Source organism: Puntigrus tetrazona, chromosome 11 (genome assembly GCF_018831695.1).
Source record: "Puntigrus tetrazona isolate hp1 chromosome 11, ASM1883169v1, whole genome shotgun sequence".
NCBI classification, from domain to species: domain Eukaryota; kingdom Metazoa; phylum Chordata; class Actinopteri; order Cypriniformes; family Cyprinidae; genus Puntigrus; species Puntigrus tetrazona.
In genome coordinates this window covers 14612655-14632681 of record NC_056709.1, presented here as the reverse complement: position 1 = coordinate 14632681, position 20027 = coordinate 14612655, and the positions used below count along the sequence as shown (strand labels likewise).

Genomic DNA, 20027 nt, shown 5'->3' with positions numbered 1-20027 from the left:
TAGTCAGATCAGATGTTCCCGTGTTTAAATAACAGAAACTCCTTATGCCTTCCAATACAAAAGGTGGGTCGAAGTAACACAGTTCCACAATGCTGTTAATAGACAATTGCCCTTCAGCAAACGCTGTTCTTTCGTAAGTGCGTCTTTTGTTTGTATGTGTCATTCCAGGAAAAACCGCTGCACAAGAGTGCATCTGAGTTTAAAAGAGCCTTCGGTGCGAAACATGTGAAAACATGAAAGTTCTGGTAAACTTGTGACGGTGGCTTTGACTTGCAAGAGAATGGGAACTCCGGTCACCAAACAGTGATTATTTCCCGTTCCCGTTTCACGTCGACGGTGCTAAAACAACAACAATAAAAACCAGCGGGATGTATTCGTGAAAAAAACAAATGCATTCCTCTTAAGTTTATAACGTGGCCTTAAACAAGTTCAGTCAGGCTTGTATCGCGCTGGTGCAAGTTTGCATGCATTTTAAGATAATGATACAAATGAAATGCACCCATACGTCGCATTGAGTATTTATTATATCAACATGTTAAGCATTACATCTAAACTGAACAACATTATGATTCAGAACACATTATTTAACTTTGTTTTTTTTTTTTTTTGGCTCATGGTTTGATTAACATATGGGACTGAATGGAAGCGTTTCAGAAAACAGCACGGGAGGAAAAAGGACACTTGGTGCCTCAGGCTCCACTTATGTTATATATAATAAAAGCATAGCCCTCAGGACGCTTTTGCTGTAATCTTTTGACATTCTCATGGACGGAAAACATAGATTTTACGATAAACGCAACTGCATGAGTTAGAGCATCATTGTTTATTCCAAAAAATCACATGAAATAAAACACCCACCATGTTCGGATTTATGTTTTCTTTTTATTTACTTAAAAGTGATTAACAAAAAAAATATGCTCAACAACATCAACAAAAAAAAAACCTATAAAACACATTCGTTCGAAATGAGTGCCTTAAACAATCATCGCGTTTAAACCTGAAAATACACTTTCTCACAATCTGGAAATGAAGCGAGTTTGTGGTGTTTTTGGAATGTGTGTAAGGACACTTCAGGGAGTCGCAACACTAGGAAAGCTTAACGTGACATAATCCCTGCAGTCGTTCATCGTTTCGTCTACAACAACAACAACAAAAAGGCACCTTGGGTACGCATGGCTCTGCATTTTATCACATCATTTGTAAAGCTAACCGTCAAAGGCTGCTTGAGCCCTGCATTTAATATATTAGCTCAAGTCAACGATGAAAACAACGAAGAAAAAAACAATGGTTTCGCTCAAAAGTTATGCGCGGCGAGACATTAAGACCTTCCAGGTCACAGGCTTGACCTCCGTCAAGCCAGATGAAACTTATACCAACATAAGATCAACTCCAAGTGGGGGGAGGGGGATTTTCTACATCCGGGATTTGCAGTTTCCCCCTTAAAGCTCTAGTTTTTCCCTTTTGCATAGAATTACCGGTTCACACGAATGTTACACCGATCTCTTCGGCTAACGCCGAAAGAGACGGGAGAGGACGACGTCACACGCCTGCTAACATCTAAGGTGGCAGACCGCAGCTGGTTAAGAGGGACTCGGCCCTCGTTCACAGCAAAACAAGGCACTATGGGTAGCATCTCTGCATGGCTTCTCACCCATAATTCTCTAGTGATCACGCCCCAAATTCCCTGATTCTACGTACAATCGTTCTAGGCACAGACCGGAGTCCGATAGCTCTTTGGGACACAAACGTGGGCAGAACCTTTGTTCGCCCCCGGTACTGAATGTCCTCTTTGTTCGATGAAAGCAACTCTGCCTTGCCTAGTCCAGACATCTCCTCCTCTCTCGGCCCCGCTGCTGGAAGCACAGATGCCAACGGCTCGAACGAGGAACAAGTGCCAATCTCAGTCTCAGAGAGGCGTCCGGGAGAATTAAATCTCGGCTTCTGTTTCAAACATCAGGCGATGCTCCGCTGGCAGAGAGTTCAACAGGTCATGCAGCGAGGACGCATGGTGAAGGGCTGAGGGTTCGGGTCCACCTGAGAAGAAGAGAGAGAGAAAAAAAGAAATCAGTCATCAGTCAGAGTTTCTTCGTGTCTTTAGTCGTTCGTTTATTTAGTCACATTAAATCAAACTCAGTATTTCGATGGAGATTCATCAGCGTTAGAATAATGCCATAATAATTAGCAATTTGCCATTTAAGTGAGATAATTGATTTAGAGACAAATATTGAAATCTAAGTAAAAAAAGTTACTTAAAAGATGCCATTAAGTCGCTAAAGATCGCAATTAGGACATTAATAAAAACATTACTGGTGTGCACTGATATATTTTCATTCAGTGCAAGTTTCTTTCGGGTGAAACAGCTCAGAATTACATTTCAGTCTGGGACTGAAAAACAGGTAGAAAATGGCCTTTTTTCGTGTTAAAACAATCTTTGTACCTCCTCTAATTTAAAAATCTACCACCTGATTTCACAGACTAGGCTTAAGTCTAGTTCTAGATTAAAATGTAAATCAGAGCGGTTTCAACAAAGGATCTTAAAACATGTATGTGCCTTTGTTTTGTCTTAAGATGCACACCAGTAATGTTTTTAAGGCACGTTTATAAAAATGACTCAAATGTCCTAGGACCATCTAAGACCATCTATTAAACTGGGCCTATGTTGCAATTTTGATATTAAAATCTTATTGTGCAATTGGGAGATATAAAGTCGATCTTTATGAAATATCTTTTTGGGCCTATTCTGAAGTTTCGGGATTGCATTTTACACGTATTATACAATATTACATATTAAATGCACATTGTTATGCAACATACATATTTACTTTTGGTACTCTGGGGTGAAACAAGCTAGTTTTTTTTGTTCGATAAACATGAAAATCTTAGCCCTGAAAACCGATGTCTAATACATAACTACGGTTCTGCATGTCTGCTCACCTCGCTGTACACCGGAGGCGGGCGTAATCTAAACTCCTGCACGTAGGCCATGAAGGAGCGCTGCAGCACACCGCTGAGATCTTCCTCAGGTTGGACTGCTGTGGAGTTCTGGACCGCTTCCTCGTCGGACACAACAGAGCTGTAATCCGGAGGAGCTGTGGTTAAAAAAAACAAAGCAGGCTCGAAGTGAGCGACACGTTTCACCGCATGACCTCGCTTCGGTTTGATGAAAAATAAGGAAACTGGGCAGAAACGTACGCTCAGGCTGCTCGGGGATGGTCATGCGAAGCCACTCCATGTTCACGCTGTACTGGCTGCTTACGCTAGACGTGCGACTGCCAAACGGATGCAAAGGTATGGTGCCCATAACCAAAGGAAGCTCCAGGGAAAGTTTGGACGTCCCAGGAACATCAATGCACACCTATGAAAATACAAAGTGATGTTGAATGAGATCATTCGAGCAGCTTCAGCAGCACTGTTGCCAAGTCTTGGGCTACCTTAATAGAAACAGTTCACCCAAAAATTAATGTTTTGGGTCACCGTTGACTTCCACAGTATTTATTTTCCTTACTATTGAAGTCAACGGTGACCCAAAAAGAGCCTGGCTACAAACGTTCTTCGAAATACCTTCCTCTTGTGTTCAGGACAACAACGAAATTCATACAGATTTGGAAGTACTCAAGGGAGGGTAAATGGCAGAATTTGCATTTCGGGGTGAATTACGCCTTTAACACTCTTACTACGGGATTGTTTTTCCATGTCCGCGGGTTGAAGAGACCCCATCAATGCGATATTTAGCCCCTGGAATGCAAACCCCACCAAAAAAAAACCCCAAAAAACTAAACAAAACCCCCTCCGTAATCACGATTTGTAGCAAGGATCTCCTATGAAAACTAGTTTTGAGTAGCAATTGGGCGGATTTTCCTGTGAAAACCTGGCAACCCTGCAAGTTCTCAAACTCACCCTGAGCATGTATTCCACTTTAATGATGCGACACTGAAGGATGGAGGGGCCGACTGGAGGGATTTTGATGGCCCGGCCGTGCCACGTCTCTCTCCGGCGCGCGCCAACTATGTCCCCGCACAACGTGGCCACCACGGCCTTCTTCTGCTTCATGGTTCCCCTTGCGATGAAGGTCTGCGTCTGGGTGATGTAAGCTTTGGGCACCACGGAGCGAGACGTGGAGTTCTCGAATTCAGCGAAGACTGGAATCACTTCGCCCGGGGTGTATCCCTTGCGGTCGATCTTTGCGGTGATCGACACCTGACCGCAGTTGCGGTACCAGATGCGGGCCATCTTCTCTTTGGTTCCAGCTTGAGGCGCCTGAAGATAAAAGATCTGCTTTAGCGTGCACAAAATCATAAACCGATGATAACAACGCGACAGCCATTTTGAGCGCATACCAGCAAACTTGGCGTGTTGATGTCAATGGGCTCAATGACGGTGAACTCCTTCTTGATCTTCTTGACGGTGGCCCACGGGCGATGCAGCTTAACCTTCACCCAGTACCGAATGCTACCGTGCTTGCCTTCAAAAGATGTCACCAGAGTCCTGACAGACAAAACACTCGCATTAACGCTCGCATCCTTGCAAAACTTTCCAAATAAAGCGCACTGATAACATTTTTATGAGGCTAATAAAAGCAAGCAGCGCTTACTCCTCCGGCAGCTGGAAACTGAAAGGGTACTCGTGTCTCCCGGCAGACAGGACCGTCGCGTCACCGTTATCTAGAGGGAAAGAAAGGTCAAGAAACATGATTGCACCAATAAATCATAACAACACATTGATACCGCATGATGATATAACACAAAACACAAGAACATCAACCTCTGACGCCAGGATGGTTTTTGTCTAGTTCATTCAAAACGTTCAGGTTAAGGTTCGGTTAGCTGTTAAAGACAAAGTATACCCTGTTTCTCGTTTGACTGCAGCCTCTCTAATAATATTGTTGGTTAAATATTGCTCAGCATAAGTTATTTACACTTTAAATCAAAAATTAAGTGCAATTAACTAAAAGCAGCTGTTGACAAGAACAATGCAGATGATTGAGTCAGTCATCAACGATTCATTTGAGTCAAATATCAATTAATCGCTTAATCCAGATGATTCGTCGATGCAGTTCTCTTAAATTAATGGTCTTGTGGAATGATTGCCATTAACTGAGAAATAGCAACACGTTTAGTTTACGTTTTGAAGCTTTTACCTGAGCTTTAAACAATTTTCACTTTCATTAAAGGCAAAAGAGCTGACAGTATGTCACGTGAGAAAGCAAGTCCGCTTTAGAACGACACGAGTGAGAATAATAACTTTTTTTTTATTAATATTATTATTTTGGGGGTGAACTCCTACAAGAGTGGACCGAATCGGCTCGTCTTCCAGCGAGGAAGCCCGCTCTGGCTGGGACTAACTGACCTGCCTGCAGCAGAACTTCTCTCCGGTTCAGGTACTCCACCTCGTCGCTGTAGTTCTGCGTGTAAGCCGTGCTGGAGCCGGCGCTGCGGGACTCGGTCCAGTGAACTTTCGCGAAGCCTTCCGCGTGCAGCTTCAGCGACTCCACTTTGGTCTCCGCGGAGAGCTCGAGCACGACCTTCCCCGAGACGACGTCCCCGCTGCTGAACACCGGAGGACAGTCCAGCTCCGGCGAGTCGAACACTATATCGAACTTTCTCAGCTTGTCGAAAATCATCTTTGGTCTCTCCCGAGCGGAGTGTGTCTGATTCGGTCCGACAAAAGAGCGAGAGCGCGCATTCAAGCGAAAGGGAGCTGCTCTGCCTTCGGGTTCAAAACAAAACTGAAGCTGTGCATGTTCCCTGATCGGGCTTTAACTCTTGTGGGCGGTCTTACTGATTTTATTATGTAAGGCCTATTGCAGGAATCGCTTGCCTGCTCATAAACATCTTAACTGGGTGTGGATGGAGAGCTCGGATGATTGATGCTTACAGGTTCTTAGACAAAAACAAGCTGACTGAGCATGCCCGAACCTCCCAGCGAAGAAGTTCGAGCAAAACAAAAACGGGTTCGTTCTGTGCTGCTGCGCTACTTTCTTTCAGTCACTTTATTTATTTGCGCGTAACGCAACCCATTTGGGGCTCTCGAACATTTAGCTGCCCCGCAGAAAGAGCGCGAGCCGCCGAAAGCATCAAGTGTGCAAACGGCGCGAAAGTACTTTTATCGGGCTTTTAATGACCAAAACAACTTTTTTTTCTTTGTTAGCGGCGAAGCGCGTGCACCGCCCTCTCGCGGCGTGTTTTCGCCCGGAGCCTCGCGCGTTTGTTAGCGTGCCTCGTTCTCTATCTAGTGGTTTGACGCTGAAATTGCAACGTGAGGCCTGTCACGTCTCTGCCGACAAGTCGCAAGCTGTTTGCTTAGATAATGATAAGAAACCTGGACGTGGTATTTCTCACACGCGCAACCAAAACCGAGCCAACTACGACCGGCCGAAACTTTAAAACATGGGCCGGTCCGATCTAAGCCTTCATGGACGAACAGGCACGAGCGTATTCCTTAAAGGACTTGTTAGTTGTGATATCTGACAAAACATTGGCCTTGATGACTGACTTCATCTGTCCGCAGAAAGAATAGTCTGTTTGCATTCTGATAAGCTTTGAAAAAAAAAAAAAAAACACTTGACAGACTCTGAAGAAAAAATGCAATGGGGAAATGAATGGTCAAAAAATAAAAACGTTTTTTGCTTATTGGTATTGATTCATCCTTCTCTCGATACTCTGAATAAATCACTGACTGTTTAATAATTACAAAAAAATACAGAATATTAATTCAACAGTGAATGCGTCAAAATGTATTTGTAATCATTGAGGACTGAGATCTCTAACGATTTGACAGAAATCAGCTTTTTAATGTGCATGCAGATCGATTTTTATGCATTTAAACCAGTGCATGCTGGATAATAGTTTATATGACAGCACAGAGACGCCTACTGTATTTACAGAAACTGCCAGTTTAACATACTTTTTCACAACCTGATAACCTGTAAAGCGCTGCTTCCTATTAACATCAACCCAAACGTTCATTTCATCTGAATGACAACAGCTGAGCTTTTTATCGCCTTGGCCATAAGCGTTTGGCTTGTGAAGCAGTTGCTTGTGTGCATTTCACCTAAACAGATGAATGATTAACCACATCACACATTTGCTGGGTTATTACTCCTGTGCCCAGCTGTCAAAGGTCACGAAGAAGAAGCCAGTCTCTTAAAGGGGCAGCGCACCATTTTGTCACGATTTACTCTCACTCATGTTCCAAACCTGCAGGACTTTTTTTTTTTCGTCATTTTTTTTGTATTCATAATAAATGATGACTAAAGATAAAAAGGTAAAAATGGTCCTTAAAAGCTAAATACTCCTACAGAAGGCGATAATGCGATAATAAGGAAACCCACCATTATGTCATGCACATAATTACTGATAAAACTCAATGAGGATTTCTAAATACGTGAAAAATATTGTCCGTTGCATTCACAATTCAGACTGAAAAAAGTTTCACAAACCAAATGTTTTTTTTGTTTTTGTTTTTTTTTACACAAAGCTACCATATGGATTCGGAGGATGTGGGATATTCTGCCCTCGAGGGTTTCATATATTTTTATGTACAGTGAGTTATCATTCATTGCATGTTCACGGAAAAGACAAATTGGGAGGATTTCTCTTTTTGTGATGCACAGACCCACACCACGAAGAAAATGCTTTAAGCATATTGTTTGAATAAATTGCAAAATAAAAAAGGCAAAAATATACTTGCTAATGTGTAACAATATTTCTCTGCTTTTCCGTATATATTATTTCTAAATAAATAAATAAATGCACATCCCATTTGAAGAAAAACTCTATAGCACGTAGCAACACATTTGATTAAAAATCAGCAAGGAATGTTCCAAATTATAATTATTTTGTATGAAAAATATTGTGAATTAGTATAAATGTTAATTATTAAAATATATTAAATGTAACTAAAGTCTAATTTTGATGTCTACTAGGCTATTGTTTACACATCTGTATTATTTTGCCTAAAAATAAGCCACTGTATCCCCAGGATAAATATATAGAGAGAGTTCATATGCAAAACAAAAAATGGCGTTTTTCTTTACATTTTTCTTTCTGGCAACTACGTACAGGTTTCTATGCACGTGCTGGTATTTCTGAATGAGTTGAGGCTGGGGTTTGAAGTGAAAAAATTTGAAGCACATTTGAAGCGAAAAAAATGCTTGATGTAAGCCACTGGAAATGCCCGTTTTGTTTTCCCTCTAAAACACGTTTTGGAATATTATTTGTGTTATGAATGTTGAAATGACAGCTGCGTTGTTTTGAATATATTTTAAACATAATTGGCCAGAACTTATATTATGCATTCTTATTTATTTATTTTTGGAGTGAACCATCGCTTTAAATATCCGAGGAGGTGATGAATCCGTGCAAACCCACCTCGAATAAGGTGCTGTCTCTTTCTGAAGTACGTGATCTTAGATGTGTAGTCGTTATAGACGGTGTTGACCCCGACGCTCCGGTTCTCCAGCCAGTGGGCCGTAGCGACCCCTCGTCCCAGGACTCTCAGGGCTCGGACTTTGATTTCCCGGTGGAGCTCCAGGATCACCAGGCCAGTGATCACCTCTCCACTGCTGTACACCGCATCCTCCGGCCCGTCCAGCTCAAGGGCAAAGAGCTTGACGCTTTGGAAAGCCATGACTGTGATGCATGTGAATAATCCGTTTGTGCATCCCTCACGATCACGAGCTATTTGAACTCATTCATTCGAGCCGCGAGCGCAGCGCTCAGCAAAAACATCGTTAAACCTCCAGTTTTTAATAGTTAGGACGTTATTAAGGTGACGTTACGACAAGGTCGAGGAGAAGACGGACGCACCTTTCGCTTTCAAAACCCACAAACTGCGCGCAAGATAAAGAGACAACAGCGTAAAAGTTAAACGCATTCTGTCTGTTGTTTAGAGACCGCCCACTTTCGACTGCGCACCAATAGGAAGCAGAACACGCCCTTGTAAGTTGTAGCCACGCCCACCGGGTGGTGTAAATACGCCTTGGAGCATGTGTTCGTTTTTTTTTGTTTGTTTTTTTAAGCTATTTGAATAAACTTCTTTTATGCATTGTTGTATTTCTGCCGGGATAAATTAAATCATTATATATATATATATATAGAGAGAGAGAGAGAAAGAGAGAGAGTTCATACGTTTCTGAGTTCTGACAATTTTCTTATATATATATATATATATATATATATATATATATATATATATATATATATATATATATATATATATATATATATATATATACTCATATATATATATTACAGCATGATCATGGCAGTATTCCTAATTCTGTGAACTTGCAAATGCAATAAAGTGTAACGTGAGAGAAATCATAGGAAAAACGCATCTGAATATATGAATCTGCGTAAACATCAAACAGCTGAAGTTCAAGGTTGCAGCTCAGATGTTGTGTTTGTTCTGAGTGTGAGAAAGCGAGATCCGAGTTGGACGTGGCACCATTACCTCGACAGATGGTCTGATAACACGCAGGCTCTGGTCAAACACTAGCCCTACACAAACACAGACCTGCATAGAGGCTCTTAGTGGCAGACAGCAGCACGTTTAGCTGGAGAACCTCTGCCAGTGTCCTATATTTAGCGGATGCGCTGGTCTAAACGCCTATACGGTTGGTGTGAAACCAGTGCCTCCTGACACGCTCATTCTGACCCGCCGTGAGCTCCAGATCGCCATTTAACCTTGAAGGGCCCCACACGCGCACATTTGATCCGTAAGTAGGACGTGTTCTGTTGTCATAACATGCCTCAGAGACTCTTTTATGCTGATAAAAACTTTTCACACTCGTGGTTATAGAGGTAATGACGTCGTGTGCCAGATTCACCTCCAACACGACATCACTTTGACAGGAAATATCGTACACATACGCCATGCTTTGAAACGCGCACGCTTTTCTAAACGCAAAAAAGGTCTGCGCTCTAAACAAATGTGTCCTTTTTAAGCCATTGTGCATAGGTGTCACTTATTGTTATCAAATCCATCATTAAATAAATAATCATTAAATCTGACATTGACTTACGCTGTATGGACAAATGAAAAACAAACAGGATTGCAACAACAATATCCTTTGCAAATGAGCAATGAAATATCATTTTTGTTTTGATATTAAGCGTCATTGTCACTAAAACTAAAGTCTAATACCCAAAACCCTAAATAGTAATTGTTATTATTGTATGCTTGAGTTGATTATGCACGAAAGATGCACTGGCGGAGGCTTTCAGTCAGAAAATCATATTTGTTTAGACTAGAGACCTGGTGATTTGGACATTTTTCAACACAAAATACAAGACAACAATAAATACGAAAGAACGCACATGGAAGAGAAAGTCCATTCAGGTGTGACTGTTGAGGAGCCTGATGGATTGTGGGAAGAAACTGTCTGGTTGTGTGGGGTCATGTGCGATATCGTGGGCTTTGGGGATGCAGCTTGTGGTGTAAATGTCCGTGGACTCGTTCCTAAAAGACAAGGAGATGTTATTGAACCGCAACTTTATTGAAAACGCTGCCAAATGACATAAATGTGCCTTCTCTGTGGACAGAGGAGGACGAGGAGAGCATCTGTACTGGAACCGCTCATGATAACCCGAAGAGCATCCGTCTATGATTAGACTTGATCCGGCACCTGATCGATACAAATAAAGCACCTCATACCAACTCGTAAAGGGCCAAACTTCAATAGATGTCGTCCGCGCCATACAGAAACGGAAATTTGAGATTGTGAGATTCATCCTCACAGCTCGGTAAAGCACATTGTAAACAGAGAAAATGCGAGGTAAATTTTTTGAAACTTCTAAGCTGTCTTCTCGAAGCGATCAGGGAATTTCAAAAGTAAAAAGAACAAGAAAGTAACGTGCATGGCGTCATAACGAGGCCGGTGAAGCGCGCCAAAACCGTTTGAATTTAAACAATATGGCGGGTAATACTTGCCAGTTTACATCGCGATGTACGTTTGCGTTTTTGTATTTCTGCACATGAAATAATAAGCATTATTTAGCTTACCTTGTTTTACTGCTAAAAAAACAGTTGTACTTTCACCCACGTGGTGCACCACGCGTCATTTCGCAATAAAAAACAAAATTATTAATTGATATTCCCAAATGTCCCCACAAGAATAATGCGATTAATAATTTGTATGATGTATTTGGGGTGATATTTTTTTGGTCCGCACGAGAAAATAGCACACAAAAAATGCTGAAATGCTGAAAGTTTAAATGAAACACAAATGTCCTTTAAATGTATTTTATAGGCTATTATATTTGATGCTCATTAATACAAAAAAAGTCATTAAAATGATCAGTGCTTCTCGACTTATTTGTCGATTACTAGAAACTTCGTTTCACTTGAATTCAATAATTACTTGTCAGCATCAAAGTTTCTTTAAAATACTGAGTTCCCTTTCTGCTCTTTAGATTTAAAGAAAACTTTCACTCTTCAGCAGATGGCGGTATTGAGTCATTTATAGTTTTCAAATATCACATAACTTTTAAAATATAGGCTATGCGTATATGTATATCATATATAACTAGGCATATTAGGTGCTAGTTATTTGTTTGCAAATGCCACTTAATATTAAATATTTAGTTTTAATGCAATGATATTTAAACATTTTGAGCTAACGGACCTCACTTCTCACAAATTATTAAACAAAGTTAAAACATAATTACAACTTTGGATTTCTCATATTTTAGCGAAAGAGAACCTCCTTTATATTTTCCACCATATTCAACAGTGAAACACAACATTTATTGCTTCTTTACCAACAAAAAGGCTACTTCGAATCCCTTTTGTTTTTTCAAAATCATGCACCATAATGATCATAAATAAACATCACACCAAAAACACGATTAATGCAATCAGCGCAGCGATTTATTGCTTTATTAATTTGCACACCATGTGACGTAACTTAACCTAATAACAGCTTTCCAAGTATTATTTATAAAATATCATAAAGGCTATCTTAAGGAGTCTCACGGCCGTGAAAGAAAGGTTACATTAAAGGACATGTATACACACACACACAAAGCAAATACTTTTATTGGGAATTCATATAAAACCACAGGCAACAACAGGCACGCAATAGAAAAATAGCATATGTGCAAATGTCTTTGAGGTTACGGGGCAAGCTAAAATGAAAGCAACTGTTAAAGTAGACGTTTGTAAAAAGAGGACGAATATATATATGCACTACAACACTCGGTATAAAGATGCATGCTGAGACAGTGGTCTATAAAAAGTGTTTTTCCTAAAGGGTTGTTGCATTTTGAAGTGCTGTTTCGATCTAATGGAATATAGAAAGTGGAAATTAAAAATCGAAGCGCTCTTCAAAACCTGGCAGAACCGCATTAGACGCATTCAGACCAGTTCAAACGAATACACGGAAAACCATCAAGTCACGTTTGTTAGTGCCATGTGCTTAGATTCCCCCGTTTCTCTGGCTGTCGATCGCAAAAGCCCTACATTAAGCGGACCTACGAGAAACCGGAAGCCGGCGAGTGGCTCGACGTCCTAACAGAGACGGGCTGGTGTCCGTAAAAGAGCGAGACATTTTCATTTTTCGCCTCTAACCGCGTATCTAACAACAATACTGACGCATACATCGAACGGTAGCTTACATCTACAGGACCGTCTGTTTCGAAGCCTTGGTCTAATAAGGAAACTAGTCGCAACCAAATGACAGAGCTTAACAACGATTTCAACTATATTGATATCTAGTACCAATAAACGGGTACCAATCTAGTCCGTTTGTGATTTTCCTCGTGACTATTGCAAGCAAACAGGCCCAGTTCTGTGCGGCATGGCTCTCAGGAAGCAAATGTGGAATGAATGGGTCCTATATTCAAACATCGTCATGCTAGTTATCACCTCTTTAGTTATTACCACGAGGAACCGTTCAGTCGTGCAGCAACGACGCCTCCGGAGATCCCGTCTACCTCATTGTCTGAGCGCGGCGGTCATTTCTCCAGGAGCTTGGCGAGGTTCTGTCGCAGGTCGCTCAGGTCGTAGATCTTGACGTCTAAAGTGTCGATGACCTTCTGGACCGCATTCTCTGCCCTGCTCCGAGCGTCCTGGGACGAAGCCAGAGCGCCCTCTGCTGTTTGCACGCGTTTCTCCAGCTCCGAGTTCTTCTCTTCCAGATCCTAACGCCAAGACAAAGTTTTCTTAAGTCACGAAGAAAAAAGAAATGTAGGTGGAACTCAAGAACTCAAGACGTAACGTGCGAAGAACCAGAACCAGTCAAGAGTCTCAATTTTAAGAAAGTCAACATGATCTTTAAGAGGATTTAGTATCCTAATGGTTTTTGGCAAATTAGAGAAGAAAAAAAAACGACAAAACCAAGCAAGACGAAACAAGTATGCAATGACAAAAAAAAAAAAGCATAGAATTAAAGGTCGCAAACATTAAAAGTTGTAATGTTTTAATGACAAAGTCTATCAAAAAGCATTTTACTCACATAAATGTTAACTATAAAATTATATATATATATATATATATATATATATATATATATATATATATATATATATATAATAGCATAAAGTAAAACTATATATTTTTTTACATTTTTACAAATATCACAAAATATTAATTCATAATATATATATATATATATATATATATATATATATATATATATATATATATATATATATATACACATACATACATGTAAGCAAAATTAATGCTTATAAAGATGAAATAAAGATTCATCTACAAAACTAAACGTTAACTAAAATTAAAAGTAAAACTAAAAACAAATATTAAAAATAATGATTAATAATATCAATAAATTAAAAAAAAATGTTTTTGAAGCTGGTGAAAATACTTACCTGTATCTTCTGAGAGGCTTCTTCTCTTTCTTTCTCCAGCTCATTTACGTCTGGTTTCTTGCCCCGTAGAATGCTGATTTCCTGTAAATGAAGCATATTCTGTACTCTATTACTCCGGTACAAACCTAAAAATTATGATTTGGTGCCATTTAAAAAGTATAGTAATTCATTGATGAAGCAATTCTGTATCTCAGATACGGTTCACCAGGATCACAAAAGTCCTAATCATGCACAGAAGTGCTTGTAGTAATTATGCACAAAAGGTAATTGTACTCTCAGTGTCACTGATTGCATTAAGTACGTCGTGATTTTTAGTGGATCCAAATACCATGAAGAAAGGCCATATAAACTTCAGCAATTTAAAGCAATTGGGGGAAATAATGTATGGTCAACATGCTATAGAGTCGAGCGCAAGATATAGTTGCGGTGTCGGTTAGCACCGATCTTTACCTCATCTTTAGCTCTGATGAGAGCCTCCATCTCCGCCACAGTCTGTGTGAGCTCCTCGCTGGCCGTCTCGCTGGAGACAGAAACCCCGCTCTGAGCCTCCAGCTCTGCAACCTGAAACACCAAACCATCAGAACACGGCCAGAGCTTTCCGTCAGAAACATGCTGTGGTAAAGAAAGGACTTTATATACATGTGCCAAGTTCAAAATGTGCTCTTCATGTTTGTTTGTGAGCATAAAGGAAAACTATATTTATTTATTTTTTTTACAAATATCTCAAAATATTAATTCATAAATTCATGTAGTTTAATATGATGAAATAGTACTTTCTAAATAATTTGTTAAATACGAAAAATTAGGAAATATTATTATTAGTTTAATATTATGACAGTATTTCATACATATCACTAGTTTAATATTCTGAAATAGTATTTAATTCATATAATGTTATATTTATATATATATATATATATATATATATATATATATATATATATTTTTTTTTTTATTTTTTCATATTACATTCTATTAAATGAATATATATATATATATATATATATATATATATATATATATACACATACATACATACACACACACACACATACATATATATATAAATATAAATATATAAATAAATATATATAAATATATATATATATATATATATATATATATATATATATATATATATATATATATATATATATATATATATAAATAAATATATATATATATATATATATATAAAAATAAATATATATATATATATATATATATATATATATATATATATAAAATAAATATATATATATATATATATATATATATATATATAAAATAAATATATATATATATATATATATATATATATATATATATATATATATATATATATATATAAAAATAAATATATATATATATATATATATATATATATATATATATATATATATATAAAAATAAATATATATATATATATATATATATATATATATATATATATATATATATATATATATATATATATATAAATTGTCCAACTATTTGATCTTTTAAAGAGAAATCTCTGTCATTTCCTGTTTTATGCTTTTTTTTAATGCATGCGCAACACAATGTTGATTTAATGGCCACATGTTAATCATTCAAGCAAAAGCTTTTGAAAAAAAAAATTAAATGCCTCCTGTACTTTTACGTTTATTACTAAGTTATATAAACTGCACAATAAGAGAACAGGAAAAAACATCAATGAGGTTGCCGACCTTTGGACCCCACTGTAAAGTATAGTAAAGTCAAATTAAATAAATATTGCAGAAACAAAATCCTGTTTTCTATGCTTTCGCTTTTCTTTTCCGGTCATGACTGAGCATCGCATATTCAGATATTTAGTCACGGAAAACTAAAGCGGGCCACGGGAGGGAGAAACTTAGCGCTCTCATTTCCCCCACGGTCATTTGTCTTCCCTCGGTTCGGGACAATGAAGGCGTATTGTCTTTTCCTATAAATACCCCTCGTCACGCTCTCTGAAGACCTGAACCACATACGTCACCTGCCTGATGTTTGCTTCGGTACGCCTTCAAAGTGTTGCCGAATCCTTTATGTGCGATTATGTAAAAAATGCTGAAGAGCGCCGGAGGGGAAACGTACAGTTTGCTCGAGCGACTGCTAAAACAAATCATTCACACATGAGAACGTCTTCGCGTGGACGTCATCTTTACGGGCTCCTCGAAAAATCTGGAATCGTTTAAACGTGCGAATAGGGCATTATCTCATTAAATGTGCATGAATTTGAATACGTTTCTGGGAGAAAAAGAAATAAATAAATAATCGTAACGTTGCATAAACCCGAGTTTTATTTTGCTAATCACCATCACCATCGGATGCTCTGAGAGACGGGCCGCTAGCACCCTTTAATGTGTTTCCTTACATTTCACAGGCGTTTTCTCCATCTGTAATCGTCAGAAAGTCATGGATATATATTTTTGCACTATAGAATAGGAGTGCAGTAATTAAATATAAATATATAATTTGCTAAAATATTTGTTGCTGGACAATAAATGTGCCACGTGTAGAAGTTTAAACAAGTGAGTAAGTGTATTTATATGATAGCACTAAACAGTTATTTATTTAGATTTTATAGATAGAGATTTTTTTTTTTCATTCTTAGTTCAGCGAGTTTAACATTAAAGTTTTTATATTGTAATGTTACAATGCTATAATGATTTTAACCCTTTTTTTTAATATAATACATAATACATAGCTTAGCCTATGTGGTCACATTAACTTTGTTTGCATAGGCTAAACATAAGTACATTGTTTGTTGGACAACTTTGGGCAGGATTTGAATTTTTAAATACATTTGATTACAGAAAGCATAGAAAATACCAAGACAATCACAATTAAAAAAAATAAATAAAAATAAAAATATTATATAATATATATATATATATATATATATATATATATATATATATATATATATATATATATATATACATATATAAATATTATATATGTATATTAATATTATATATATATATGTATATTAATATTATATATATATATATATATATATATATATATATATATATATATACCATATCACCCAGCCCTAATAAATATATAAATACACACAAAAATAAATAAAAATGTTCTGTAAGTGCTAATAAAGATAAAAATAAAAAAAAAAGGTTTTGAGAAAACTTCTTTCAAAGTTAAGTACTATAAGTGAATAAGTGTTTATTGAGAAGTTCTCTAAAAAGCTTCTTTTTAAGAGAGAAGTGTTTTTTGAGCGTTCCTCACCTGATCTCGTAGGCGATCGGTTTCCTCCTGATACTCCACTAACTGTTTTTTCCATTGATCGATGTTGCTGTTAGCTTCATGAAGAGCGGACACCAGCTTAGCGTTGCTGTCCCGAAGAGAAAACAGCTCGCCGTCCGAGTTCCTCTCGCAAATCGACCTGTGAACGAACCCACATCTGGCTTTCAATTACACTTCCTCTCCTTCCTTCTGGAAACCGAGGCAAAGACAAATTTCATCGAATGATTTTAGTCCGACGGCAGCAGATGGCGAACGCTGCACATATGGCTGAGTTTTCAAATGTCACTTCTTTCGTGTTCTCTTTATATTTCACAACGAGAAAAATCAGAAACGGGTTGTGGGCAAAAGATTACTGACGGTTTAAAGCTTCTTTAACGGCTTTACTTTTCAGCATCAGTGTATTCGAATGGTGAAGTACATCGTGTTCGAACACGTAAAACTTTTGACGTTAAACACGCTGCCGATTAGCCCAGAAAACTACTGGGGAGGAAAACTACGTCGGGCGGACTGATTAGATTCACGTGCGTCTGAGCGAGCCACCGTGCAGCATAATATAAAAAGCCAAAATGCGTCACGTAACCAATCAGCTCGTCTCCGAATGAAGTTTTGCGTCAGGTAACACGAACAGGATTCGATGGGTGTGAATGTTTTACCCTTCAGAGAGCATCTTCCTCATCTGTTCTTTCTCCGTGGACTCCTCCATATCAGCGCTCTTGCTGCGATACAGCTTGTCCTCGCTGGAGCCGTTGACGCCGAGCAACGGGGGAGAGTGACGGTCCTCGCACAGCACCTGATGCACATCATCAGCGGTTTTAAATGCTTTCGGTTTTTAAGGGACACCGAGGCCGCACGTGTGCGCTCAAACATTCGCTCAAAACACTAATATCGTGAAATATTTCAAATGTGCGTTTTCTATTGTAATGCATATTATAATGCAATTCATTCCTGTGACCCAAAGCCGAATTTTCAGCATTATTGTTCCAGTCTTCAGTGTCCACGAAATACTCTTAATTCGTTTGGGGGCATGCGTGCATTTAATAGATAAAGAGAGAGCAAAAGTGCATTACACTGGTCAAAAGTGGCAGTAAAAACATTTAGAATGTTACAAAGAATTATATTTAAATGAAAAGAACTTCATATTTATCAAAGAATCCTGAAAAAAAAGTCCACAAAATATTTACCTTAATAACTCAGCACCTATAAAAACCACGTGACTCTGAATTAAATTCAAGTTTATTTATATAGCGCTTTTTACGTTACAAATCATTGCAAAGCGGCTTTACAGGAAATTAAGTACAATGTGTGTGTATTGTAAAATGTTTATATATCGCAAAAACTTAAAATAAATATAATTAACAAGTTAAATATATCACTTCCGAGGACTGGACCGAAGAGTAAAATTACATCGCAAAATATGCTAAACTTATTTTCAACAACTTTTACTGTATTTTTGAATAAATAAGTATTTAATGCAACCTTGGTGAGCATAAGAGACTCCTTTTCAAGACCCCTTTCAATATTAGGGTATGCATCTCTACCACAAAACTGAAAACTGAAATTGTACAGAATTTTATCTCAATGCAATGTTAATGAGTAGCTGTTTGCAAGATCCTGTGTATGCAAAATGTATGAAGTCTCTACTGTTAAAATTGCAAGCGCTGATTTAGCGCTTACATGAAATGTCCGAGTCCGAGCGAGCTTTCATTTTCCATCCCGTGCTTTAGAATTTAAAAAAAAGAGCTTCTTTGAACAACAATCAGCTGCTGCGCGTATGACTAAGCAGGGCATTGAACAACGTGTGACGTTGTTGTTCTTTGGATTTATTTCAACCTGCAGCTCATGGAGACTTGAGAAAAGCAGAAAGGCGCTTCTGAAAGAACCGGGCTCTTTTGCCTTACGCTCGCTGTGTAACGTATCAAACGTTTCTGTGCAGCTCTACACACCAGCTCTCAGAAAAGCTTGTATAATTCATCAATCTCAAACTCGCCGCTCCCCAAAGGAAGTGTTTCTCATCCAAGCGCTCGGGCCGAAGACTTGTTTGCCTTCTCTGTAGCGGTTCGCAGGGAGTTGGAGGCGGAGCTTTCTGTGCGTTTAATACATTTAAAGGAAGAGCAAGAAGGAATCGGAGACGCGGCGTAGTCAGTGAATCGGGAGCTCCGTTCCTTCAATAATGCATCTCGCAGATTTCTGCATTTTTAATGAGGGATTACAGATTTCCAGAATATTCCCCCCTTTATCATGAGTCCACGTCGAACCGTTGAAAAATGATGCTGGACTCGATACCGCAACACTATTAATAAGAGCTCAAACCACCTCAATCTTCCCCAAATATCACTCAAGACTCGCTTCCCAACAATAACAAATGGCTTCCTTTTTAATGATTTAATTTATTTAGAAATCGTAAATGAAATCAGTCTAGTTATTAGCATATATGTTAGTGGGAGTAGTGCGACTTTAATATTATTATGCATACGCTAATTTAAAAATGATTAATGCTTTTATTAAAGCTTTTTTTCCTTAGATTTTCAGCTATCGTAACACTTGAAAAAGGAGGAGATTGTAGTCAGTTGTTATTTATACACAGTATTTACGTTTTGTTTAGTATTTTTTAAATATTTCGAATTTGCTTTTATCTTATATTTGCGGTTTTTATTTTAATTTAGATAGCCACTCAAATTTAAATGTAATTCATATAGCCAATAGTGTATTCAGTCGGTTTAGTTAGAGGAGGAATTAGTGGGAATAGCGCATTTTTATTATTTTATTATTTTTATACTATTATAGCATTTATTAATATTTTGAATTAGCTTTTATTTTTATATTTTCAGTTTTTATATTTTTAGATATATTTAATAATTTATTTATAAATATTTTAAGTTTATAAATATATTTTATAGATTTTTATATCTATTTTAGTTTAAGTAATTT

The 20027-nt window shown here is 37.9% G+C and overlaps 2 protein-coding genes across 5 annotated transcripts in view; both read right to left on the bottom strand.

Annotated features, from left to right (window-relative positions):
- Positions 1–862: 862 nt before the first annotated feature.
- arrdc2 (arrestin domain containing 2) lies at positions 863–8831 on the bottom strand. Of its 2 annotated transcripts, none has more exons than XM_043251971.1 (7): positions 8370–8831; positions 4592–4661; positions 4338–4485; positions 3898–4257; positions 3193–3355; positions 2935–3089; positions 863–2034 (listed from the first exon to the last, which is right to left on the bottom strand). In XM_043251971.1, the coding sequence occupies exons 1-7, from the start codon at positions 8626–8628 to the stop codon at positions 1981–1983; spliced, it is 1209 nt and encodes a 402-aa protein (XP_043107906.1). In that variant the 5' UTR covers positions 8629–8831; the 3' UTR covers positions 863–1980. The 2 variants fall into 2 exon arrangements, with proteins under 2 accessions (XP_043107906.1, XP_043107905.1); XM_043251970.1 differs by lacking the exon at positions 8370–8831 and adding an exon at positions 5347–6485.
- Positions 8832–12021: 3190 nt separating this feature from the next.
- Positions 12022–20027, bottom strand: part of homer3b (homer scaffold protein 3b) — a 15473-nt gene continuing 7467 nt past the window's right edge. For all 3 annotated transcript variants that reach the window (XM_043252773.1, XM_043252774.1, XM_043252772.1), the window contains 5 exons: positions 17753–17889; positions 17082–17238; positions 14283–14393; positions 13833–13913; positions 12022–13142 (listed from right to left, as the gene is read on the bottom strand). In XM_043252773.1, coding sequence (XP_043108708.1) covers positions 12957–13142; positions 13833–13913; positions 14283–14393; positions 17082–17238; positions 17753–17889 — 672 coding nt within the window. In that variant the 3' untranslated portion in view covers positions 12022–12956. The remainder of the gene's footprint in view (positions 13143–13832; positions 13914–14282; positions 14394–17081; positions 17239–17752; positions 17890–20027) is intronic.